The sequence below is a fragment of the Homalodisca vitripennis genome, chromosome 7 (genome assembly GCF_021130785.1).
Source record: "Homalodisca vitripennis isolate AUS2020 chromosome 7, UT_GWSS_2.1, whole genome shotgun sequence".
NCBI lineage: Eukaryota > Metazoa > Arthropoda > Insecta > Hemiptera > Cicadellidae > Homalodisca > Homalodisca vitripennis.
The window spans coordinates 66,608,813-66,636,452 of record NC_060213.1 but is presented as its reverse complement, the minus strand read 5'-3'; the positions used below and the strand labels follow the sequence as shown (position 1 = coordinate 66,636,452).

Genomic DNA, 27,640 nt, shown 5'->3' with positions numbered 1-27,640 from the left:
ACTATTCAGATCAAAATGATGGATTCAAGTATATGTTAAATGTTATTGATACTTTCTCAAAATATGCTTGGTCAAGAGCTATCAAAAGAAAAAACGGCAAGGATGTTTCAAAAGCTTTCGAAGATTATAGTAAAAGATGCGATAAAAATCAGGCATAAACCTCCAAACCTACTTCATACAAATAGGGTTTTAGAGTTTAAAAATAAAGAATTTAATGATGTTTTGAGGAAATATAACATTAAGATTTATCATACTGAAAAAACGAAGAGAAATCAAGTATTGTAGAGAGATATAACAGAACTCAAAATGAGAGAATGAAAGTAATTTTTGAGATTAATAAAAACTTTAAATGGATCGATATTCTTCAAAAAATCGTAAACAATTATAACGATACAGTTCACAGCACAATCAAAATGAAAGCCCAAAGACGTAGATAAGGATGCAGAAAAGGAGTTATTAGAGACCGTTTTCAAGTATATTCCACCAGAAATTCACACGAAAACTAAATTTAAAATCAATGATCATGTAAGAATTATTAGTAAAAAAAACAACATTTTCGAACAAATATAAGAACAATTGGTCAAGAGAAATCTTTGTGATTTATCAAAATTAATAACACAGATCCTGTAACTTTTTATCTTTAATTTACAAGTGTTTAACTTCGTCCTCTAAATATTTAATCTTGTTTTCAAGTTTGTACTCACCAAATTTTCTAATGGAGGGTTAAACCTCTTTTGTAACCCACTTTTTAAACAATTTCGATTCAGGCTTATTAGATCTCAAAATTAAAGAATATAAACCAGATTCATTAACGAAAGAAGTATGTTTTTGAATATTTTCTCGGGGTCTATGGGATAGACTCCTGTAAATTTATACATTCAAAAGTTGTTTTATCGTCATTATCGACATTATTTATGATAGCTTGCCTCGTGTTTTCATATTCTAAAATTTCTGCAACATTCTTTTGCTTTGAACCAAATTTCGTTATTTCTCGTCAACAATCGTTAAGATATTTGTATTATTGAATTTTGAGTTGATTATTTATTAGATTCTACAACTGTCTCCATTTATATAGTAATTTTTTATTTTGAGAATAAAAGCCCAGATTCATTAATGAAAACAGTGTTGTTTTAAAAGTTTGAAGGTAAGCTATTCAATAGCTCCCCTTGATTCATCATTCTTTCGACAATCTTAAATATATTGTTGTTTTACTCTCATTATTTAATAAATTTCCCTCAGAGTCTTGTATAGTTAGAACGATTTTTTGAATTCTTTTAATATTTTTTCTAATTGGAATATAATTGATTTCATTCGGTTTTTCACTGATTTTTGATCCATAAGCAACATTTGGGAAAAATGTGTACAAAATTTCAGATTCTTTGTGTAAAATCTTCGGTATGATTTTCAAAACTAGGTTCAACGAGATTACAATGTACTTCAATTACATCGAACGGTATAATTTTGGCCGTTTTATTTCCTAAATATACCTGATTTGGCTCAATAGTTTCTTGAACAAACCCTAATAAATCTACTATAATTGCTGAAAAACATTATTCTTACTGGTGATTTTATTTGAATTTTATTAGAGAGATAATTTTTTTTTTGCATTTCAAACTTGTTTTCGTCAAAGTTTAAAGATTTATCTGATTGTTTGAATGTTTTCAGATAATATTTAAGGGAATTTTTTTATTTTATCGAAAGTATAATATCCATTGTTTAAACCATAATATTTTGTTATGTTCTTCTCACTAAATCCTATACAATAAGGCGAACTTTCACTAATATTTATTACAAAATTGTCAGAATAAAAACCGCTTTAAAACCGGTAAAAATAATTTGATTCTTCCTCTAAATAAAATAGGATGTTCTAAGTTTATAAAACTAATTTAGAGCTTTCTGATGTCAACTTGAACAGATTCATTTTTCGCTATTTAAATAGAGGAATTTTTAAAACAAAAAAAGATCAGATAAAACTTTCAAACGTTTGAAGAATATAAGAAAGATCAACCAATCAGATTGTTAATTGTTGGTTCAAGTGGATGTGGAAAAACAACTTTATTATTGAATTTTATCTACAATAGGTTGATTCTTATTCCAATTTGTATGTTTTTTATTAAATCTTTAGAACAAGACGCATACAAAAAATTACAACAAAGATTCAAAATATTGAGAAAAACTTAAGCAAAGAAATATCACATTTTTATAATGCTTCTGAGGACATAGTTCCGTTAAAGCGAATGTAAACCCAATTCGTTAATCGTTTTTGATGATTGTATTTTGGAAAATCAGGACGTTATTAAGGAATATTTCGTAAAGTCTCGTCACAAAAACATATCTTGTATCTATCTTTCCCAATGCTTTTCAAAGGTTGATAAACAAGTTATTAGAAATAATAATATAATAATAATAATAATATGTTGTGTGTTTTTAAGCAAGATGATCACTATTCGAGAAATATTTACAACAATTATGTGGGATCAGATATGAGTTTTAACCACTTTAATGAATTATGTGATAAAATTTGGAAAGAAGACTATGGATTTTTAACTATTAATCTAACTTTGAAGCCTAAAAATGGTAAATATATGAATAAATTTTCTAATATAAATGCTGCTCAGTGGTCTGACAAATCTACTTGATAAAATATTTGTTATAATTATTTTTACATTATCTTTACTTTTTATTTACATTATGAAAACAACTGAAAAACGGTAAATCTTTTCACGTTTACGTTCCACGTTTCACGTTCACGTTCCACGTTCACGTTTTTACGTTCCACGTTCACGTTTTACGTTCCACGTTTTTACGTTCCACGTTCACGTTTTTACGTTCCACGTTCACGTTTTTACGTTCCACGTCCACGTTTTTACGTTCCACGTTTTTACGTTCCACGTTCACATTTCAAAATTTTTCTAATTTAATGGTGAACGTAACTTCTGAAGAAGCGAAAAAAAACTTGATCAAATCGAAAAGAAATTAATCAAAGAATTTAAAGAACAGATTCGAATTGATGAAAAAGAACAAGAATTTATTCAAAACATTAATCAACCTGTAACTTCTGCAATTAAAAATGTTGAAGGTAAAATTGAAAACGTTTTAAGTGATAATCAAAATTTGATGAATTTGGTTCCAGTTGTACGACAATTTGCTGATATCTCGATTCCAGAATCTGAAGTAGAAGAGTTTGAATTGCCAAAATTACCATCTTCAACACCTCGAATCATTGAAGAATCTACAATAGTTGAACCAATAGGTCCTAGAACAATGGATATAATAGTTGGTCCAAATTGGTAGAAAGTTTCTTCCTAGATAAATTTGGTTTGTATTGGGATAAAAAAAAGAATAGTTTTATGATTGGAAATTTGCCCGTGAATTTTGAACATAATGATATCATTATTAATGAAAAAACATATGAAGGAACTCAAGGTTTATGGAGATTATTAACAGACTATGACGATCCAAAAGATAATTTATATTCTGAAGAAGATTTGAAAAAGTATACAGAAATTTTATGGGAATCTGACTAAATTTACAAAAATAATGATCCATCTACTAAGAAGCCTAAGTCAAGTAGAGGTAAAAAATATATGAAATTAATTAAACCAATTTTGGAAAAACGAATCGAAGGATCAGGTATAAGAAAATACAGTGATAATAAGATTGAATACAGATATATCGACGATTTGACAAAACTCGATGGAATTATTAATTATATTTATGCTCAAGAAAAGGCTGGAAACAACAATTTTTTGAACGAAAGAAAGCGATTAAAGATTTTATTTCGAACAAACTTGATGAGGTGATTGAAAAACCTGATGGAATTAAATATTTAAAACGAATTTTTCCGGCAATAAGTTCATCTATGATTGAGGGTAGCAGACTTTTGAATGATTTTATCAACAATTTACCTTTTGAATTACACGTACCAACTTATCAGTATCTGGGGCCTAGCACAAAACTCAAAAAAAGACTAAAAAGAGGAGATCCTGGTATAAATAAATTAGATCAAGCTACTATGGAACACGATATTTTTTATGCAAAACATAGAGACACAAATTCCAGACATATAGCAGATAAAGTTTTGCAAGATAAGGCAATGAATAGATTTTTATCAAAAGATGCTAGTTTAGGTGAAAGATTTGTTGCGCTTCCAACAGCTGGAGCAATGTTTTTGAAGAGAAAACTAGGAATGGGAATCGAAGAGTACTTGATATTTTAACTATATAAATGGAGGTGAACGTAAATTTCAGCAAAAATCAGAAAGAAAAAATAAAATCCGCTTTTAAGAAAAAAATACCCGTTAGTATTCAATTTAAAATAGATCAACTAAAAAATGGCGAAGATAAGATATTTTTAACAAATAGACAATACAATAAACTCGAAAAACATAAGAAAAACAATAAAGGAACCAGAATAGAATTTTCTTATAATCAGTTGAAACAACTTAAAAATGGTGGACTTTTGAAAGATTTATTAGATTTTGGAGAAAATATTCCAGTTGTTAAAAATGTTGTTCCTTATGTTCGTAAAGCTGCTCCAATCGTTAAAAAAGATGTGATTCCTATTGTTCGAAACATTTTAAATTGGTTAGATAAAGAGTTGGAAGATGTTACAGGATCTGGATTAGATGAAAAAACTTTGAATTACGTGAAATCAAACATTGAAAAAAAATTTAAACCTTTAACGTTCGGGGAATTGGAAGAAATCTGCAAAAATATTAAACATTTTAGAGGAATCTTCATGAGAGATACGTTACCTGAAAAAGTTAAGAAATTTGAATGTGGAATTGTGAATTTAGACTCGATTATGGGAAGTGGAACGCATTGGATTTGCTATTATAAAAATGATAAGATTGCGTATTATTTTGATTCGTATGGAAGAATTGAGGACAAACCACCGAGAGAATTGATCCAATATTTGAAAAAATCGAACCTTTATTATAATGATTCTCAAATTCAAGACTATAAAGATCCCCCAATTTGTGGTCATTTATGTGTTTTTGTTTTGAATGAGTTGACTGATGGTAAAGATTTTAAAGAAGTTGTTAACAAATTATTACTTAATAAATATGGATTAACAAAATATTTTTGATATATTTGGAACACAAATTATAACAGAAAGTATTCAAAATGTAGATAATAGTTTGAATTTTGATAGTTTGAGAAATGAGTTTGATAACAAGTTAGAAAATGTATTACAAAACCTTCCAGATTCAGATATGTTTGCTGTTGAGATTGAAGATTTTAAAGCAGAATATGATAACAAACTTGCAAATTTCATGAGTTCAAGTGAAGTTGCTGATAAAATAAAAACATTGAAAAAAGAATTTGAAGATGGTGCAGAAAAAATATTTACCAATTTAATGTCTCATATCGAAAAAGCTGATAAAATTACTGAAGCGATCAAAGTTGAAAAGAATTATGTTAGTTTGGCTAATAAGAAAAGAATTGTCGGTGTTCGACCTGGTATTGACAAACATGATGTTGTTGTTAAAAAACAAATTTTAAAACCTCTAAAATTATCAGAAAACATCGATATTGTTGATTTACATGATCCGAATGTTAAAAAAAGCCTTAGATTTTAAAGGAAAAAGACTTAGCAGCGTTAGTAAGGGAATTTATCCGTTTGATGTTGTTGTAATGATTCAATTCGAAGATCATATTAAAATGTTTAATGAACTAAAACAAAATTATGAGAATAATAAACAGCATGTTAAAGATTTTACAACAGAAGTCTATGACAAGTTAGAAGTCTATGAAAAACTTGAAGAAAGAAGTAAATGATCAGTAGACGATGTTGGTGAAATTGCTGAAAAAGTTATACAATTTGAGCAATATTATAATTCATTTACAGATTCTGTTAATGAGCAGTTGAGAGAAATTGCGCAACGTTATCATACATATGAAGATAAAGTTAAAGAACTAGTTCGAAAAATTCAGGAAGATTTTCATACATATCAAGATAATGTTCGTGATAAAATAAAAAGTAATGGTGAATTACTTGAAGGAATAGATGATAAACTCCATAAAGTAAATAAACTAGAAGAAAACTTTAATAAATTTAAAGAAGATGTTAATAAAACTTTTGAAAATATTGATAACAGATTTAATGGATTAGGCGGCTATGATGACTAATTTTCCTTATATAAATGGCGCTCATATACTGCGTGAGATGTAAAGAAAAAACTGCAACAAATGATATAAAATACTATGCAAACATCAATGGAGTTAAAAGAATTTCTGGAAAATGTGCTGAATGTAACGAAATTTATAAAAACTTGATTTTGAAATTTTTTCTTAATAAATAGAGATGGCGGGACATTCCAGTGCTTTCGATCTTTTTATAATGCAACACGAAAGAGATTTGAAAAAAGAACATTGGGATGATATTTCTCAAAAATATGAATTATCCGAAGATATGATGAGATTATACGTAAATAAATTGAATTGGTATAACATTGCTAAATATCAAACTTTATCATCAGAGTTCATTCAAGAAAATAAACATTATCCATTAAAAGATCATATGTCTGTTCTTTGTCTCTATCAACACTTGAGCACAGGATTTTTGGATGAAAATAAAGATACAGTTGATTGAAATAATATTATAGATAGTGGTTACTATCCTGTGCAGATTTTATTGAAATATGTGGCTGAAATTGCAAAATTTAAGGAAGAGAATCCTGAATATGACGAAGTAGATCATTAAAAAATGACTAACATTTATATCTTTTCTTATCGACTTTACATGGTTAAAATTTTCGTACAAAGAATTTTGAAATTTTCTCTTATTAAATGGTGGACTACAAAAAGTATTTAGGCGATATTGAAAGGGCGGAGTTTAAAAATTTCTATCCAATTAGTAAACAACATTTGAATGAACCGAATAAAAGAACTGAGTTTAGTATTGATTTTGGAGATAATTTTTGCTCGTCTAACTTCCAGTTTTATATTTCTGGAACTTTAACAAAACAAGATGGTCAAGCATATCTTGGAACTGATAATGTTAGATTAATCGATAATTTTATACCGTTTTTATTTTCTAAGATTGAAGTAAGAAAACACAATAAATTGATAGAAGAAGACGAAACTGTGGCCAATTAAGCACAATTAAAGGAACTATTTCGTATTCAAAAAGTGATGTTATTTCTCAAACTTCTAATGGCTTTGAATCAGATTTTAAATTTGTTGTTTTTGAAGCAGCTGGAAATTTATCTCATTTTGGATTAGGATTTTTTGAAAATGTTACTATTTCGATCTATAAAGGAGGATTTTATCTAAGTTTTATAAGAGCAGAAGACGATGATGTGATTCTGAAGACTGCAGCTGGAAATGTTATGCCTGTTGATGGAAAAATAATAATTACAGATTTTATTATTAGAGTTCCAATGATTGATTATAAAACCACGAGTAAAATTAGGTTGATTGATGAAATTACAAAAAGTCAAAACATTTTTATGTTTAATTTTCTAGATTGGCAATGTATTGAACAAAAAGGTATTACTGGAACAACTTATTCGTTCGATATTACAAATATTTATGGAAATATTTTCAATCCCAAGTTCGTTATCATTGGTTTTCAAACAGATAGACAGAATAATCAAGAAAAAAATCCTTCAAAGTTTGATAGTTTGAATGTAAAAAATATCAGAGTAAAATTGAACGGTTCTTATTATCCAGATGAATTACAAAATTTAAACATTACCGGAGGTCTTTTCAGAATCATGTATCAGATGTATCAAGATTTTAAGAAAGTTTACTGTAATAATAAGGAAATGTATTACAATCCTAAAGAATTTTTAGCGAATAGACCCATTTATGTAATTGATACAACAAAGAGTTTGACAAATATTTCTGGTTCAAAGAACGATATAATTATCAATATGGATTTTCAAAATGCTGTTACAAACGCGATTTGTTATGTTGTTGTGGTTTCTGAGAAATTTTTAGCCTATGATGCGATTAAGAACGATACTAGAGAAATTCAGTAAAAATCGCGTTATTTTCACTATTATTCATCGGATAATTTTAAAACTTTACAGAATTGTTAAAGACATTGATAAAAGTATACATTTTAAATTACATAACAAAATTTTGAAAAATAGGGATGATATTAGGAAAAAACTATTCCAAGGTCACTTTAGGGTTGGAGTGGAAGTGATGATTTAAAAAAATACTTTAATATTTACTGATTCTATATACCGAATTTCATCACAAAAGCTGTAATAGTTCTCGAGATATAAGAGTTTTAAGATAAGGGATGATTGGGGTAGATTTTGAAAATTTTGTTATTTTCATGAAATTTTAAGTAGAACTCGATTGTTTTTGAAGTTTCAGATTTTTCTGATAATTTTTTTTATTTTTTTATGAATATTAAGAAATAGGGGATGATTTCACCCTTATGGATAAGTTAAGTCGAAAGAGTTAAGTATTCACTATATGTGTACCAAATTTCATTAAAATCGGTTGAGTTGTTTCTGAAATATAAAATTATTAATAAACTTTTAAACTAGCACTCCTAATTGTAAAAGTGAGAACAACTTATATAGCAGAGATATAGCTTATAACTTTCGAGACTCTCCGTAGCTCAGTTGGTAAGACGCTTGCCTTCAAAGCCTGAGGTTCTGGGTTCAAATCCCAGAGCTTCAGGCGCGCTTTTTATTGAGAAAGACATGGTTGTCGTTCAGTGGTTGGGGACAAGTCTTTACACGAGTGGCCATAGTGTAATGACTATAGAACAAGCCGAGTAATGACAACTGTGGTTGGCGCGCCATTCGCTTCCTCAACTTTCCACTTCATTCCTTAACTCCTTCTCTTCCTTGATTCGTTCATTACATTCATCATTCACATCATTCATTAATACAACATTACACTTACAAAACACCCGACACAAATTCCCTAATTGTATCTCTCCATCAACTTCTACACAGTAGTTACCAAAGAAAATTGAGACTTGGGAAAAAAAATCCAGAGTTTAAGACCCGAATTACAGCTCCTAGCCATTAACTTGGTTGGACAGTAGCAGTGCAGGGCCAAGTCACTAAACAATAGACACCGTAGAAGTTGAATGTGATGTGATTCCCCATAGCGCAAACACGCACACTAACAACACTACACCAAAGACACAATCATTCATTTTGTGTTTAACAATAATTGATGATGTTCATATTATTCTCTTTCATTCCTTCTAAAACTTCAAAAATATACTCTTTCGCTGATGAAAAATCTCGATTTCTTCCGTAATAATAATCTTTGTAATCGTAGACAAAATATCCTAAATAGTTGAATAATAAAATAAAATCATTTCTTTTCATCTCGGTAGTTGAAATATAAACATAAACATTTGCGCTGAAAAATTTAAATCTCGGCAGAGTTAGTTCCATAATCTCCATTTAAACCAAAAATCTTTCTGTTTGAATGGAAGAGTATAATGCCAACTGTTACAAGTGTTCTAATAGAGGAGAAATTATCGATAAAAGATATTTAGTTTGTAGAGGTTGTAATTTAATTTTGTACGAAAGACCTAAACCTAAGAAATTTCGAAATAAATTAACACATTTGAATAACCTGCTTAGAAAATTACAATATGGAGACAAGAAGCAAACGCATTTTGTTACAGAATTTAGAAAACAGAATAAAAATTTTTACTTATCTCTTAGAACCATTGACAAAATTATTTTCCTTTTCAAAGAATACATTAGGTTTGTTGGTTTAAATACACACGTTTATTATGAAAAGATATTACCTGTATTTTTTTCATTATCTGGATGTTGAATTTGTCTACGATTTTAAGCCAGAAATCCTCGATGATTTAATAGTACACTTGGAAAAGATAAATAATGAACCTCGTCACAAGAATGTGGTTTTACTCACATTCTCCTTGACTTCTCGAGTGATTGTTAGCAAATTTCATCTTCATCGTCTTTAAATTTTTTCTATCTAAATGGAGTTCTTGAAAGAGTTGAACTCGGTTGGTGAATTCAAGTTTAAAGAATATAAGAAGTTGAATGAATTAGAAGAAAATAAGAAATACAAAATTTTGAATTTGGAGAAAATAAAAGATAAATTCGGGTTTACAATAATTGCCGAGTTGGAAGATTATAAAGTACACTTACCGAACAGACTTTTGACTGTTTTGGATGAAAAAAAGATTAAAGAATTGAATAAACATGATAAATTACACTTGGTTGTTACTGGAAATAAGACTATTAAAGATAAAGACTGTGTTACCGTCAATTTTGTAGAATAGAAGATTATCATTCGTTCCCCAATTCATAGTACTCTTTTGATAACCATAGTTTGTGTCTCTCTTCTTCAGAATCACATGGAATATTATCTATAGTAATACCTTTTGTTTCACGCAAAATATAGTGATATTTTATAAGAAAAATCTGATAGTGATCTTTAATGAATTTTGTTGATAAATCTTGATTCTCACAAAAAATCCTAAGGAATTCAACAATTAAGTCTTGATTGTATTCGAAAAACGTACAATATTTAAAAAATTCCATAAAATATCGATGAAAACTCTCTGTTTGTTTCTTTTTTAATTTCTTTTCAATATCTTTCGTAATTAAGTGAAATAAACAATCCAATACATTTCGTGCTTTATGAAGAAAAAACAACCCTCCATCATTCGTTCTTTCTGCAAAAGAATTTACAAGTTCAATGAATTCTGTATCATTTAAGGACGGTATCAACTGTTCTATAAAATGTGTTGGTAATTCGTTGAATTCATCTTTGTTGCACTGTTTAAATGCTAGAAACTGAAGAGAGCTTGGTGAGTTCATGTTTGCTATTTAGTAGAAAAGTTTTTTTATTAAAGTATGTTTTTAGTAAAAAAACTTCTAAATTGATTAAATTTTATTAAGATTTCGAAGATTTTTCGTTTATTCGCAGCAGATTTGACAACATTTCCAATATATTTTACATTGATTCTAAGGAGATTTTACATTAAAACAGCTTAAGAAAGTAGAAGCAAACAGCTATAGATTCGGTTATTTTTCATTCGTGAGTTACAGATTCGTTTATTGTCCTTTAAACAGTATTTTCCATTGATTTACTGTTGGCTCCGAAAGTGGTCTAGAATCGGCATATTCATATCTACTTATATAATATATATATACATAATATATATTATATATATATAGATATATGTGTGTGTATATATATATATATATAATAACTGTATATACATATATATATATAACTTTATATACATATATATATATAGAATTATTATTTGAAATATTAATTCTTCCCACAGGGTTGCAAAGAAGAGGAAACTATTCGAAAGGAAATAATTCCAGATCCAAATCTTGGCAATGCCGGTGAGTAGACATTTGTCTGTCACCACTGTATCACCAACGATTCACAAGAGAACTATTAACATTCTCAAATCAAAGCACTGTTTTATCGTTTGTTTGTCACCACTTCATTAATGACGATTTATAAGAGAACTATAAACATTCTTGAATCAAAGCACTATCCACCTAAATAAAGATTTACCCTTTAAATCGTGTAATAGTCTGATCAAAGTTGATAATGTAATTGGCTAAGTGTTAGTGAAGACTAATGCAGTTGAGGAACTGGATAGATTTTATTTTTGTTCTGTCTGCCTATTTGATTGTCCATACACAAAACGAACGAACCTGTAAACTTGATACTTACAGTGCTTCATTTCATCGAGTTTGATTCATGTTACTCCATGGGTTTGGCGCTAACAGATTTATTTATTTTCGTCGAATGGGTAAATACGATGGTAACGATAAAATTGGGATGCAAATCAATTTGAAAATAGACATTATTACCATAATGGCATTTTAATATGTGCCATAGTAATAAATATAGCTATAAATTTTAAAATTTGCATGCAACTTCAGCAAAACCTTTTTTTATATATTTACATTTAGTGACTTACAACCTAGCAGTAAGCCTTTATAGAACGTTTTGGTCAATTTACTAGGCCTACCTGTTTTCAACTGTTTCAATAAAGTAAAAACAATAATTTTAATTTTTCTCTCCTTAATTATTTAATTCAGCTATAAATCTTTGCTTTTTATATAAAGTACATACATACCATAATGCCTAGGACCTGTTGCACTGTAGCAGACTGTAATAAAAACGAAACAGCCATGTGACAACAAAACAACTAAATGAAGTTAAATCTTATTTCACTTTTCCCAAATTCAACGATTCGCGGATAATTTGGGCTGATATGTGCAAAAGATAAAACCCCTTCAATCCAAACACATCTCAACGCGCTTTTTGGAGTCAGATTTTATCCAAAATGTAAAAGCAGCTTTTTTAGGAGAAGAACGGAAAATAATAAAAAAAAAATGTTATTCTCTAAAAATTTTACCTCTTTTGTTTGTAAATTGTCACTTATTGAGATGGATAAGAGGCAAATAAAGAAACAACAACAAAAATAGTTAAGAAGTGCAAAAGAAGTTAGTCTAGTAATCCTACAGAAAGATGTTTATCACGACCTGTAGTTTTGAGACGGAATATAACAAACATAGTTATGAAAATTGATCAATTTCAAAGTATCTGACAAAATAATAAATTTGGAAGAAGAAAAAAAGTTAATAAGGTTAAAAACAAAAACATACGAACGGGATTGGAATTGTCATTTATAGGGAAATTTTCATCAACAACTTTAGAATAACGAAGAAAAAACTAAACGAAAGCATTTAAAATAAGCTATCTAAGTAAGCAATGTTAAGTTTATCATTGTACATTCTGAAAAGCTGGGCTTCTAAAATTCACTTTATAACTAGTGTCCTTAATTGTGTTATATTATTATATAACTTCATGGCTAAAAATGGGATTTAAAAAAAGCTTTCGGAAAAAGTAATTATCTAACAAAAAATCAAAATAAACACTTTCATCCTCAAACGTAGATTTATTTTTACGAATATTGCAATGAGGATTAAATTCTATTCAAGCTGGAAGTTGAAAGAAGAAAGATTAAGAAAATAAAACAAACAAAGTCCGAAACTAGAAAAATAGATTATTAGAAAGATTATCAGTTTAATTTATAGTCAAAGATCAAAGTATATCAAAACCTACGTTTTAAAGAATATCTGAGACGTTATTTGAATACTTTTAAAAGAAAAACCTTTTTTTTTGAGAGATAATGTGTAGCTGTGTGATAGCATAAAAAGAAGTTGTCACGTGTATGTTTTATAATTACATTATCAGCCACTGAAATTAAAACAAAAATTTAAATAATATTTATTGCGTTATTATTTGTTATATCACTGAAAACATTATCTAAATCTTTGAAGAATTACTGGTAAACGGTTAATTTACAAGTTTTGTTTCTATTATAAGCCTAAGTTAAGGTTTTCTCTGATATAACATATTAACGTTAAGCCATACTCTCATTACTTCAATATACATAATAAAGTTTGACTAAATTCACCTTGAAAACGTATTCAACTAATAAAGGCGTGAAACAAAGATTCGTGCACTATAGGCCGGCCTATACTGACATCAGCTTACCGATCGGTGTGCGAAGGGGAAGGTAGTCTAGCGCACTTTTTATAGTCTATACATCATGACAAGTATGATGAGGGTTAAACGTTGTTAAACTCTATTATAACTCACATCTGCCTGAGAATAATGAGGCCAAGACTAAACCCCAGTTAATACATGATACTACCGTGTCCTGTATGGGTAACAGTAGGTTATTAAGCGTTTAGTGGACTCTCTCATAACATGAGGAAGCAGATTGCTGTATTAGTGTGTGGATTTCTATATACACAGAAAATTTGAAATAAGTTAATTTATAGGATTGAAATTATATGTGAAATTCCACCTCTATTACCTCTATATAGAAATCGAAAATGGTAAACATAGGTCCATGGGAGTCGCTCTTCGGCCCAGGATGTTACTCGGTGTGTGGCAACCAATTATCGTTCCACTGTAACCAGCGTATAGCCTGGTATATAAATACACGTGTACTTTTAAAAAGGCACAGTAACATAGTAAATTACAGAATTTTAAAGTACCCTACGTCAAAAATAAACAGTTACGCATATATATGCATGTTTGATTTTCAGGCTTGTCAGGAATAAACTTGGTGGATGTAATGTTTGATAATCTGCCACTAATAGTGGAAGACCATGATTGGAGGGATGAAGTTACTACTATGGTAGCAGGTGTAAGTATAAACATCAGAATTTACAGCCCAATAAAGTAATTTTGCAGACAATATGTATATACTGACTCTAGATATGAATAAAATGTCTGACTGATAAATATCTATTTTTATTTTAAAACCAAGTAATTCATGTCAGATTGATGAACTAAAAATATAGTATATAGTTTGTAAATAAAGTCACTTTTTCGAAATTTAAAAATATCTTAATATTTGTTTAATATCAAATCTTTACCATATATTTTAGTTTCTGTATAATTTTTAAGCATACAATTAAATAATAACGTTTAATGGAATAAAACTTTGTAGGCATGCAATTTTGTATTGTTAAATTAGGGCAAAAAGTTGAAAAATGTGTCATTATACTTTCTCCTAAAAGGACATTTTCACTCTCTTCCGGAACGAGAGGATATTCGGGGTAGGTAGGGTTGGAGTTAGGGGCCGTCTCTTGACAAGTTTACATGAGGAGGAATAGCGGGCTATATCTCTCGTAACAACTTAGAAGAAGGGAAGGCCAGCTCTTAAGCCAAAGCGGGCAGGCACAGCATTTCCTCACGTCCAGGCTAATAGACACCTATAGATTGAACCTTCTACCCCAATACATTTGCGGTTAGTAATGTGCCACTCCTGGACATCCAAATGGTTGCTCGGATGTGAGATCGGTTTCTGCTGCATTCAGTGTAGGTTAACTGGAAAGTGTAAACTTTCTAGAAGTTAACATGTGCGTGAATGCATAATTGTAGTCAACGCAAAAATCAAATAAGGAGAATATTCTAATTATGTAGTTTAAATGTTCCTCCTACAATATTTCCAATAACATACTTCATTAAATAAAATGACATTTCTCGTTGTTTTCACATGCATACTTCTTACAAGAAAGGTACAATATCTGGCTATATTTAGGCATTTAATAATTTACAACAATGATTTCCACACCTTCTTCCTTTTCTGGATATGTTTATAATATCCTTTCTATTTCGTACCGTCAGATTAATAAACTAAATTCAGCAATACTGTATGGTGATTCATAAACCAAAAGATGACCAGTCCAAATCTTCATCAATACTTAAATGTAATTTTATCAGGTTGTACCTTAATCATTTTAAAGGCAATGCTTAATCTATGTATATGTTTAATACTTATTCAATTTAGTCAAGTTTTCATGAATTTATGATTACACCATAGCAGGGATAAAAAATTTCTACTTATTACGTAAATAACAACAATTATGTTATCTTATAATGTTTTAATTAAATCAAATTTAAGCTAAAATCAAATGTATCTAAGAACTTGTAATATTTAATGTTTTCTCAGAGAACGTTGTATATTTTTTAACTCGTTAATATTATTCTTCGGACAATATTCGTATTAACTACTCGGAAAAGAAACGATAAAATGACAAAATGTACGTTTTAAGAGTTATATTTCCATTTAGGAACGTCAATCTAAAGAACCCTTCATAAAATCCCATGGAAATCTGTTTATCTGTCTAAAAAGAAGATATGGTTGTAATAGCAGGAAATTTAAGGGAATATGAAATCAACTCACGTGCATGCTGACTATTCATCATTCCTTAAATCTGCCAATTAAAAAGGTCAGAACACACTGTTACATATCCAGTCTGTCCAAATGTCATCTCTACTTTAGTAAGACTGAAGTGTTCAAAGTCATAACTTTTGTATTTATTTATTTCGTCCAAGCTAACCTAATGTCTTACAGTCCTTATAGAATTTTTGCCCACATAACTGTGGCAAATGTCCGAGTTCCTGTTACAATGTAAATTTTAAACAAACGAATTAAAAGAAAGTTTTAAATTTCTTAATGTGATAGCATTAATTGTAGTAGTTTTCTACTATAATATGTTTATGAACAAATATCCAAAATTATACTATTACGGCAATTAGGCGTTGCTGAATTTTGGGCGTAGGTGATACGAGTATATTTACCAGAATTACACTATGAAGTTTGAAAGAAAGTATCAAACTATTGCTATGAAAATTATCACCATGCAAATTGTGACTTATATTTAAGAAGAGAACTTTTTGAAAATTTGATCTGGATAGCAAGTCGTGCTATGAAACGTGAACTCATAGAGTGTATTGGCAAAAGCAAAATAATCAGGATAACTGTTCTGTTTTAGGCATCTGACACAGTTGTTTCTTGTCTGAATCTACTGATTTTCACTTTAGGACACCACCCGGAAATCCAGGTAAAGTATGGAATTTATCATAAAATATGATCAATTTCGCATAGATTATACAAACAATTACAGCAATATTTTTTCATGTTATAAACATAACACCTCTACTTTTAATGATAAAAAATCATTCAAGAATAAATTTTTCAAATAATTCCGTTCAGAGTTTTATTGTTAGATTTATCTTAGATAAATAGTGACTTACGATCCACTTGGTATTGAACTTAAAAGCAATATTGAAAATAGCGGAAACATAACAATGGTATAAACTTGTAAAAACTTGTGAAAAAGAGTAAGAGCCTTGTGAAGCTCGAAATATATTTAAGAATAAAGAAATTAGCCTAGTAAGACCGCCAATGATTTAAAGAGCTCAAGTACAGGAGATCCGTTTATGAAACATCGTGGACTTAAGTTGCAGAGTAGTTAAATTTAATAACACAGTGATTACTATATATGTGACAAAACTTAATTTGTACTGCAAAATTACATTCTGTATATGAAGCAAAATAGAGCTACGTTATCATATCTAACTACATCATAGCTCATTTAGGAAAAGATATTCATGGAGACCCAGGAAGTAATGGGAGATATGGGCTATACATTTACCATCACAGAATATCTAATTACATTTTCAAGATATTCGGTGGGATCCAAGACGTAATGAGATAAATTTATCATTACATCACCGCCCTAGAGTATCTAATTACATACTAGTTTTCATGTTTAGGGCAAGATATTAGCCAAAGTCGAGGAAGTAATGGGAGACCTGAACCGTAACGTCACCACGTCAGTATATTTATAATTACATTTTAGCTTTCTTGTTTACATATTCATGGATACCAAATCAGTATATCCAATTACATTCTAGCTCCCATGTTTAGGACAAGATATTCATGGAGATCCAGGAAGTAATGGGAGACTTGGACCGTGACGTTACCGCTGGTGACGTTAACGGTATGACGTACCTTGGTCAGGTCATCCTAGAGAGCCTTAGACTCCATGGTAACATAGTTGGGATCATGAGGAAAGCCACCAAAGACACTAAGTTACGTAAGTTGATGATCTGTCGATCGCATAAGTCCTCTTTTGTAACTAATCATATAAGCAATGGAATGAGGTACATGGAATGAAACGTGAACAGTGAAACGTCTCTTGCTAAATATGTGCTATATGTGTTTTGATAAGTGTTTTTCACAAGGAGGTTGCACTAGTGCGATCAGCAAAGAACTGTAAGTCTCTGTGTTTGTTGACTGTCAGTTATCCTGGGACATTTTCCTGACTTTTTCACCAGTATCTGAACTTTAGTGTCATGATAGGCTTCATAATCAAGCTAATTTGTCGTTCCACATCCGCCATTCCCGATGTGAACATTGTCATACGTTACGTCACTACCGTAGACATAGAGAAACAGAAACACTGCTCTACATAGAGAATAACTGCGCTCGGCAAAAACCACTGCCTTCTGAATCCATCGTTGGAGTTCAAGTGTGCACTATATAAACAGTTTATCTTCACGCTTTACCTGGGACATTGTGTTTTTCCTTTATGTACTGTTATGTCTTGTTATAATTATTGTAAACTTCTACAGTGTAATAGTATGGAAGATGTTGTTACTGAGATAAATGAGGGTACTTGACGAGCATTAAACTTCATGGTGTATAATCTTCCTGAACACAATAGCCCTGATGCTAAGTGTATAATTAAACATGATTTGGAACTAGTCACCAAATTGTTCAAAGAGTGTCATCACAGTTTCATTAATGAGGGTGTAAAAACCTACCGTGTTGGCAAAAAACCTAGCGACAGGCTTAGGCCACTTAAAACGATCCTTAAGAGTGAACAAGATGCTCGCTTGATCTTGGCCAATTTCTTGCAGGAGTCTGCAGGTAAAATTGATGTGCAGTTATCAGCTGTCAGAGTTACCAGAGATCGCACTCCTCAGGAGCAGAGCTACCTCAAGTCTGTGGTTTCTGAGCTGGAGTCAAGGAAATCTCTCGGTGAACTTAATCTTACTATTACGTACATAAACAACGTTCCACGTATTGTTAAGAGTACAAAAAACGCGTAGATTCCAACGGTTCCCCCTTATCTGTTTCTTGTTATTTTCAAAATGTGAATGGTTTGAGAAGTAAGTTAAACTCCTTGTCTCAAGCAGTAAGTACGTTGTCTTATGATATCCTATCACTAATAGCTCTAACCTAACTCCTGACATATTTGATTCTGAGCTTGGTCTTGCCGGTTTTCCCATATTCAGATGTGATAGATCTTCACTTACCAGTGTAAAGACAAGTGGAGGAGGAGTTCTTGTTGCTGTACGAAACAGTATCTCCTGCATCAGGATTCCTACTAGCATGAGCAGTATTGAATGTCTCTTCGTTTTATGCAGGTTTTCATCGTCTACAGTACTCCTTGGCATTGCGTATATACCTCCCAACCAACCCACTGACATGTATTCGGGTTTTCGAGACGCTGTGGATGAGATTCTTCGTTCCATAGAAGAATCTGCTGAAGTCATGCTGATGGGAGATTTTAATCAGCCTGATACAGATTGGACATTCATGGACACTACAGCGGCTTCTGACTCATCCCTTAGTCTTATGGACCTTTCTTCTGCTTGTAGTTTTACACAAGTGAATGCTGTACCAAATTACAGAGGGGTTTGTCTCGATTGGATTTTTACCTCTGTTCTGACGTCTGAGGTCGTCCATGCGCATGATTTACTTTTGGAGGAAGATAGACACCATCCTGCCTTGTTTTTTACACTGGAAGCTTTGCAGTCGTCGACCTCCAAGGTTCGGATCGAGGCATTGGATTTTCGCATATGCAACCTAGATGCTGTGTTTCATGGCCTTCAGGCTCCTCACTACCCCACACTCAATGACTTAAAAGATCCCGAACAGGCTTTTAGTAACTTTAGTGATTACCTTGCTTCTCTGATTAGGGCCAATAATCCTACTAAGAGTTTCGGCAGAGTCAAATATCCAACGTGGTTTTCAAGCGAGTTAAGGAAAGCAGTTCTTAATAAAAAAATTTTACATAAAATTTACAAGCAGTCTTTATCACAATTGGACCTGGAGACTTTTAGTGGAGCTAGAAGGAAATGTAAGGATCTTACACGGCAGTGTCACTCTGATTACATCAGTAGAGTGGAAAGCAGTATACCCTTGTGTATGAAATCTTTCTGGTCACATGTTAACGGACTTACGAGTTCTCATAGTATTCCGGCACTGGCCTTTGATGGAGTGGAAGCAAGTGAACCATATAGTAAATGTGAAATGTTTGCCCAATATTTTTCATCAGTTTTTAGCAACACAGACGTCCCTATCCCCAAGTTTGAGTTTGGGTGGAATGAAACCATATCTGGCTGCTCGATGACAGCTGTGGACGTTCTCGGGAAACTGGAATCGCTTGATGCAAGGAAAAGTGCTGGCCCTGATGGCATTCCTCCTGTTGTTTTAAAGTTCTGCGCCCCGGTACTTGCTGTTCACTTAACTATTCTCTTCGGATGTCTACTTGCATCTGGGATTTTCCCATCATCTTTGAAGCGGAGTTTTGTCATTCCGGTGTTTAAGTCTGATAGTAGAGGAGTCGTTAGAAACTATCGACCAATAGTAATACAGTCCACTCTGGTCAAGGTTTTTGAAAGTATCATACTGGATAGCATATACTTCCAGCTCAAAAATCGCATTTGCTTGGAACAGCATGGGTTTTTAAAGGGCCGCTCAACAACAACTAATCTGTTGATATTCCAGGAATATATAATGTCAAGTTTTCATAACTCTTGCCAGGTGGATTGCCTTTACCTTTATTTTAGCAAGGCGTTTGACAGGATTAACCACAGTCTACTTGTCGCTAAGCTTGAAGGTTATGGAATTTGGGGACCTCTGCTACAGTGGATGAAGAGCTACCTCTGTGATCGCTCTCTCGTTGTGAAGTGTGATGGCAATGCATCTAGACCCTTCTTGGTACCGTCAGGAGTTTCTCAGGGATCACACTTGGGGCCACTGCTCTTTTGCTTATTTATTAATGACATAGCTAGTGTGATCTCATCCAAGCTTCTATTATTTGCAGATAACATTAAGATTTTCAGCACCCACACACCCACTTACACACACACACACACACACACACACACACACACACACACACACACACACACACACACACACACACACACACACACACACAGTCACATTACACCTCATCTTCAGTATTGAAATTTGTTATTATTTATCTGTTTGTTATTCTGTTACATATACTTTTATCATTTTTATACTGTTACATATTTACCTCATTGTTACATTCTAATATATCTATATCGTTGCTTGTTTTTATATATTTATCTCATTGTTAAGTTATTATTATCATAATTGTTACATTGTTCTGTTTCTCTTTGCTAGTTGCTCCTGCATTATTTGGTATGATAGCTATCTATTGTTATAAATTATTGCATAATGTCTCCTTGTGTTATCAGTTATCATTACTAGTTTTGACATGTTATTGGATTGTTGTTACCACAGTTATTAGTCATTGTATGCCATCTTGATTAGTTTATCCTTAGTTAAGTTAACTCATGTATAAATAGTGGAACCGTTGGAGATAAATAAAAATGAAGTGAGTGCGCTACCACTGCACCACAGAGCCCTTACTTTTCACGTTTAAATTGTTTTGTATTTCGCCGTATCTGTCACATATTCATTTAAATAAACCAATTAACATATGATCGGAAGACCAAATACCTGCCAAACAACCTTTATTTACATTAATTATGTTTGAATAAATGGTAGTGACCTAATTTAATTTTTCAATAAGCATTGAATCACAAAAAATGCTTGCTCAGCCGGGACTCTCGGCTAAGGTAGTTCGCCAGCTTGGAACGTAAGGAATGCTTGGTTTAGAGATTTTTAATACGTGTTAGTTACATAAATTTTTTATCACCAAGAACTGGCTATACGAACGCTCAAACCAGCTCAAAACTTGTGACGAAATTCGATCCTTTAAATACTTTGACTAAGTGTTTTTACCACACTGGTATGCCAATTCTTCACATTATGGCGGCCATTTAACCTTAAAAAGTTAAAAATGGTTCTTTATGAACATGGAGAAAAACTAAAACTGTCCGGTAATTTTTAATTCTTTTCATTTTTTGCTTGTTATAATTATTTTTTGTGTCTCAAACTGTTTCCACATTGACTGAATGAAGAATCCTATAAGAAATCCCTGAGAATAAATTAATAATATTTCATTTGTCACAAAATCTATCTACTTCTTCCGACAGTGATGGAAGGACTGTTTTATTTTTGTAGCAGTATGCACTAATTATTGACTTAAGTGATCAGTAATTTGGATAAAGTTAGATACTTTCTTGGTTCCAGACTAGTTTCCAAACTTCACCTTCCATACAATTAGCGTTTTGCAACTATACTATAAGCACTATTTCATTCCAGCCGGATGCACACTGCCAGCTGGTAGTCGAGTAGCGATAATGCTCCATGCTCTGGGTTGGAACGAAGAGCAGTTCCCAAAACCTGAACTGTTCCTGCCTGAACGGTTCTCTCCAGAAAAACAAAAGGAACGACACAACTACTCTTTCCTGCCGTTTAGCGCTGGCCCTCGTAACTGCATAGGTGAGCTACGCATAGAATAACATAAAATTACAAAACACTAATGGCCGTAGCTCTTAATAATTTATTCTGTGAGCAAGGGATTTATATTCCTAACTTTTCTAATAGTTAAACTTTATTACTAAGCGTTGCGTATAAAAAATGAAGCAGAACTAGGCAAAAATGGTAATTGTGACAGTCTACTGAATAATAACCTTCAATGACGCCAAAGTCCAAGTTTGAAAATGCATGGAAAATTCCTTCATCAAACTCATTCTTGTCTGTGTAGAAATGTAGTTTCATGCAAAATGTAAAGTCTACAGATGAAATCTGTCAAAATATGCACAGTAGACCACTATATCGCATGTTAACATGTCATATGATTGTACTTAACTTGTTTAAGAATTTTCCAAAAATCCCGTGGTATAACATTCCTTGGACTCGATGTTGCATATTTGGAAGTGAAAAACCATATGACGTCTAGAAGTAAGTTTCTTATAAAAATATAGTGCGGGAAGCCAGATATAAATGACATTTTCCCTCCTATCGTGTAGCTTTGTAATTTGGTGGATTTTACTAATTTTAAACAACATTTATATCGTCAGAACTTTAATTGCATACAGCAATAGAAAATTACTAGAGGCATTAGGACGTAAAGTATGATTCATTGTAATTAATTTTCTATTTCTTAACATTCAGAGAAAAACTGTTTTAATATATTATTGATTACGTTCACCTAACAGACGATAGTACTGGCGTGTTCTCAGGTAAGATATATGCGATGATGCTTCTGAAGACAGCCCTGGTACATATCCTGAGACGCCTAAGGGTGACGTCACACACTAAACTGTCGGATATAGAGTACGAGCTGAAGGTGGTGATGTACAGCAAGACTCCTCTTCTGGTCTCCTTCCATCCACGATAGCAAGGATTTACTTTTAATCTCTTACAAAAGTGACCTATAGAATTGGTTTATTACACATTGCTTAGCTATCTTAAGTTTAAATCTCAGAATTTAAAAAACACAATTTGCAAAACTGACGCTTTTTGTATTTTGTACTCAATGGACTACAAATTATTTTTGTTTTAATATCTTGCAGAACATATTTTATTCATTTATTAAAGGCGCTATTTTTATAATGTTCGCCATAATTATTGTATAACTCTGTTTGCCATATAATGAAAGCGTTCATTATTAATAGGACTCCATTACTGATTACAATTACAAAATAAAAATGTAACTTTTTTAGAGATATTGATGTTTGATCAAATTAAATTCAATAATTATTATCTCTTTGTATTGTGCCAGATCATATTATACTATTTTACTAAATGTTTAAACAATTTGTTTTAATTTTCTTTTACAATAAATTCTCTCCGTTGAATACACAAGTCTTGAATTATGAGGCGGTTGAGTTTTGCTGTCTTATTTTAAACTTGACTATTGTTAAATGTAAGGTGATATTGGTCCAAATAAAAGTAGGATATTATTCTTTTATTGGAAGTGACTAGTATCCTATCCCAAATTTCCTACATTTCTACATCACTAACTGTATAACATTGTGAGCTAAAATAAAACATAAATTGATTTATAAAAAGAAAAAAGTCCTTGACAATTGGGTCTACAATATACTTATTAACCTAAGTTGTTTTACAAGTACACATCATTGCTGGAAAAGATAAATTTGGAAAGAAAAAGTTTCACAGTACAAACAAATAACTAAAAACCCTTTATTTAAAATATATTTTTTAACAAATGTAACAAAAACTGCCATTTTTTTAAATTCTATGCATATTTTATAATATTGTAAACATATATTCTCATGATTTTACAGGTTTGAAAATAGTGTTTTTTTTAATAAAATCTTATAAATTATGTACTTCAATAGAACCTTGTTATACTTACGCCGTACATGATTATTATGTTTTCTCGTTTACATGACGTCGAAATATTGTTAACACAATTAAATTCTTGCAATATTTAGAACTGTGGCAGCATCTTCAGTCAAAAGACGTTAAAAAAATAAAATGCTCATAAAACATATCTGACTAAACGGTTAAGGTAAGGGGTTAAGTTAACGATTTTGGCCATTTCAAAAGCCATATTGATCAAGATTTTGTTACACTGTTAATTTATTGGTTAATCTGCGTCTATGCTACAGCTCGGCCCCTTTCAACTCATTGGCATTAGCAGACTTTTTACTGGCAGTTTCAGTTTATAATCTGTTGGCTGAAGATAGATCTGCACAGAAAGTCAATAATAATCCAAAAACGTGCATTACATTACAAATGTTTAATTAGTGTAAACTAGAAGACCTTAACAATAGCTCAGCATACATTCTATATTAAGAGGCCAACAACCAAATTACTGCGGTTACAAATAAAAGTTATAAGCTAGTAAGTGATACCCAATAAATTTGACAGAGCTGCATGTGAGGTGTTTCCCAAGCTAAATCATTCAAGCAGAGGCATTTTTACTGAACGTGTCCGCTTATACACTCGCGTGCATATTCCTCTCGTTTTTCATCAAATATTCAAATAAACTGGAAATGTTTTAGAGTTGCATATTTTACTTTTAACTATAGAATATGTGAGACACATACTGCTATTAATACATGTATACTTTATTTATTCAAAAGGCAATGCCTTGTTTAAAAGGAGTACATGAACATTTATAAGTAGAAGGTCGTGCATAAAAAAGCCAAGTGAGTGCTTAATAAATGAGAAATTACACAGCTGTAATGAAAACTAGAAATAAAAAATTTACAACAAATTACAAGTAGTTACTTATATCACTATAACAAAAACGAATCAACTATAATTTAGAATAACAATAATTTGTAATTTAGAATCACAATTGGTAACATACACCTATCAACAATATCAATAACAAATAAATATAGACAATGTTAATATAGCAGACAAAAATAACATACAAACAATATATAACAGTGGTATCAGTAATATTAACTAGGTTATTGAAGTTGTAACATATTGCACTTGAAAGCTGCACTACTATGATTATAAAAGTACCGGTCACCTGGAATGATATTACCTTCCCGCTGAATCCTGAGTATGGCTCTGGTTTTTGAGTAGTTTGAGGTAGCGGCTATTTGACAAAGAGGTTACGAGATATGGTACTAGCTGGAACCTAAAGTTGACCCTCTGAAGTAGATCTGGACAGTCAAGCTCTGATGTGATGAGACGGTTGAGAAGAAACAAATCATCTTGAACGAAGCGTCTTGTCTCAAAAGATGCTAGGTTCAAGAGACAAATCAGCAAGTGTGACATACTGATATCTATAAAATGCTTTAAAACCGTCACTTAATAAAAATCTAAATGTTATGAAATAGCCAACCTTGTAATGATAATTTAAATGGTAATTTTGTGCATAGTTAAAGAAGCAATTTTTGTAAGACAAATCTACCTACGCAGACACACCAGCAAAAACGATTTAGGGCAGTAATTGTAAAAGCTATACTACATAAATGTAAATCAAGAAAAGCATGATGTATGGACTCTTCCCCTTACACAGACCTATTATAGTCTATATGGGGAATAATTCATTTGAAATTATGGAAGTGTACTATATATGTTATTGTTTTGTGTATGTGAATAAAAATTTTGAATTTGAATGTAAATGGCACTAGTCAGTTGAATTGCATGAGAACTAAAGTAAAGTACTTTGAGAGCTGGACAATTTTCTTCACTCTCTATCTGTGTGATTATCATCTGAATTGTATCTGGAGAAAAAAATTAAACTACAGACACAAAATTTTACATAAAACTTAATTTAAATATATAAAACATTTAAAAGGTCAACGATGGTTCATATTTCTCTATTGTATTTGGCTGAGCGCCAGTGAAGCCTTTTGTCCGCTGGATATCTCGAGAAATAATTGAGCTATGGACATGCATGAAACTTAATTTTTACGTTGTTAAAGTAGAACTGGAAAATAGGCTATGCCCGATCGTGTGATTTGCCTGAGCATTAGAGAAGTCTAACTGGAAAATAGTTTGAGAGCTAATAGTATTGTTAAACAGGTTTAGGGCGTTGTGTTTAGGCTAGTCTAATAAATATAATGATACCTAAATCTCCAAATACTCGACTCTTCCATTTTTACGATAGAGAAGCAGTATGGTTATTTATATGATTGGAAAATAAACGTTTACCAAAATTAAGGCAACCATCCTTCGAAGCGTAACTTAGTCGTGAGCTACCAAATAGGTTAACTTTCATTGCGGAGTTCTATAGGTTACCATTTCAGAACTTTAATTCGTTAGCGAATGTCCTGTGACGAGAACGGTGACATATAATAATTGCTTGTCAAATACAAGCATCCGGCAATATTATAAAGTTCTGGTTTACCTCACATTAATCAAGTCAAATTTTCTTCAAGTTCTTCAATCTATATGCACATAAGACGTTTTCAGATTCCAATCCTTCAATTCATGTTATTTATTGTCAATTAAAATTCCACATATCGTATTTACGTTTTCTACAACCAACGTTTATTCATAATGTGACGATAGCTTAAAGATTGTAATTTTACTTAATTTGCATCTACATGGAAAACTAAAAAAAGAAAAATGTAATAAAATGAAATGAAATGAATGAAGTACAGAATCTTTAGTGTTACATTTCAGAAAGAATTTAAATTTTTATCGGACAGTATTTCCATACATGTGTGCCCATAAAGATGAAATATATAAAACTCTTAATGACGACTTAGAATTACCAGTTATTTTTTTATTATGAGTATAAAAGATACTTATAGTTTCGCAAGTTTTTAATTGTAACGGCCATCTGAAATTTAATTTTGGAATTTTAAATACGAATTAGGATCCTGTGATACATTTTTTTTATTCTATTATTACTCCCAGTTAAATCGTGAAAGCCGTGAAGTTTCGCTATACTTTTTTGCTTGAACAATATTAAGGTACTATACAGCTGTATAACATTCTTTTGTATAAATGAGAGTTGCGTGTTATAAAAAAAGATGCTTCTAAAACATTTGAAACTTGCAAGAGCAAACTTTGCCTTAGAAATCCTCAAATGAAATTAGGGAACCTTGAAAGTCTAAATGTGTTCATTACTAATGGTTGGTCACTTTAGTTAAATAACATTTTGTTATAAAAATGAATAAAAAGATTTCAATTTTAAATGTATTTATATATTAATATAAAGTTTAATAAGGCAATCTTAAAATTGCTTGATTGATTTAAAAACGCGTTTCACTTTTTCTGCATGCATGAAAAGTGAATCTCAAAATTTAACCTAAATCTCACACTTCAACTCCGATTATTATAAAATAAAGGAGGAATTGAAATATTTTCCAGTAACCATTACTTATCTCAAAGTGTATTTCATTAAAACTTTTACGAAGTCCTTGTTATTCTACATCAAATAAGTAGTGAAGCCATTGCTAATTGATAAATAGATTGAAAAAAATTGCAATTGAACGTAACTGCAATGATTTACGTTTCTGCAAGTGATGAAATTATAATTTATAATCTCATTACTGTATTATTTATACCATACTAGCAGTTACCCGTGGCTTCGTACACGATTTCTACCTGTATGAGCACTTCTAGTTCAAGTGAACTCTATTTCCGACGACAATATTGAGTTATATCAAGGAAATATGTTTACAAATGTATATTTATGGTCATGTTA

The 27,640-nt window shown here is 31.2% G+C and overlaps 1 protein-coding gene across 2 annotated transcripts in view; it reads left to right on the top strand.

Annotated features, from left to right (window-relative positions):
* The window catches only part of LOC124365952 (cytochrome P450 4c21-like), a 47,294-nt gene extending 23,833 nt beyond the window's left edge, over positions 1 to 23,461 (top strand). For both annotated transcript variants that reach the window (XM_046822097.1, XM_046822098.1), the window contains exons 8-13: positions 11,266 to 11,329; positions 14,066 to 14,166; positions 16,304 to 16,372; positions 17,242 to 17,410; positions 21,808 to 21,987; positions 22,731 to 23,461. In XM_046822097.1, coding sequence (XP_046678053.1) covers positions 11,266 to 11,329; positions 14,066 to 14,166; positions 16,304 to 16,372; positions 17,242 to 17,410; positions 21,808 to 21,987; positions 22,731 to 22,888 — 741 coding nt within the window. In that variant the 3' untranslated portion in view covers positions 22,889 to 23,461. The remainder of the gene's footprint in view (positions 1 to 11,265; positions 11,330 to 14,065; positions 14,167 to 16,303; positions 16,373 to 17,241; positions 17,411 to 21,807; positions 21,988 to 22,730) is intronic.
* The last annotated feature ends 4,179 nt before the right edge of the window (positions 23,462 to 27,640 follow it).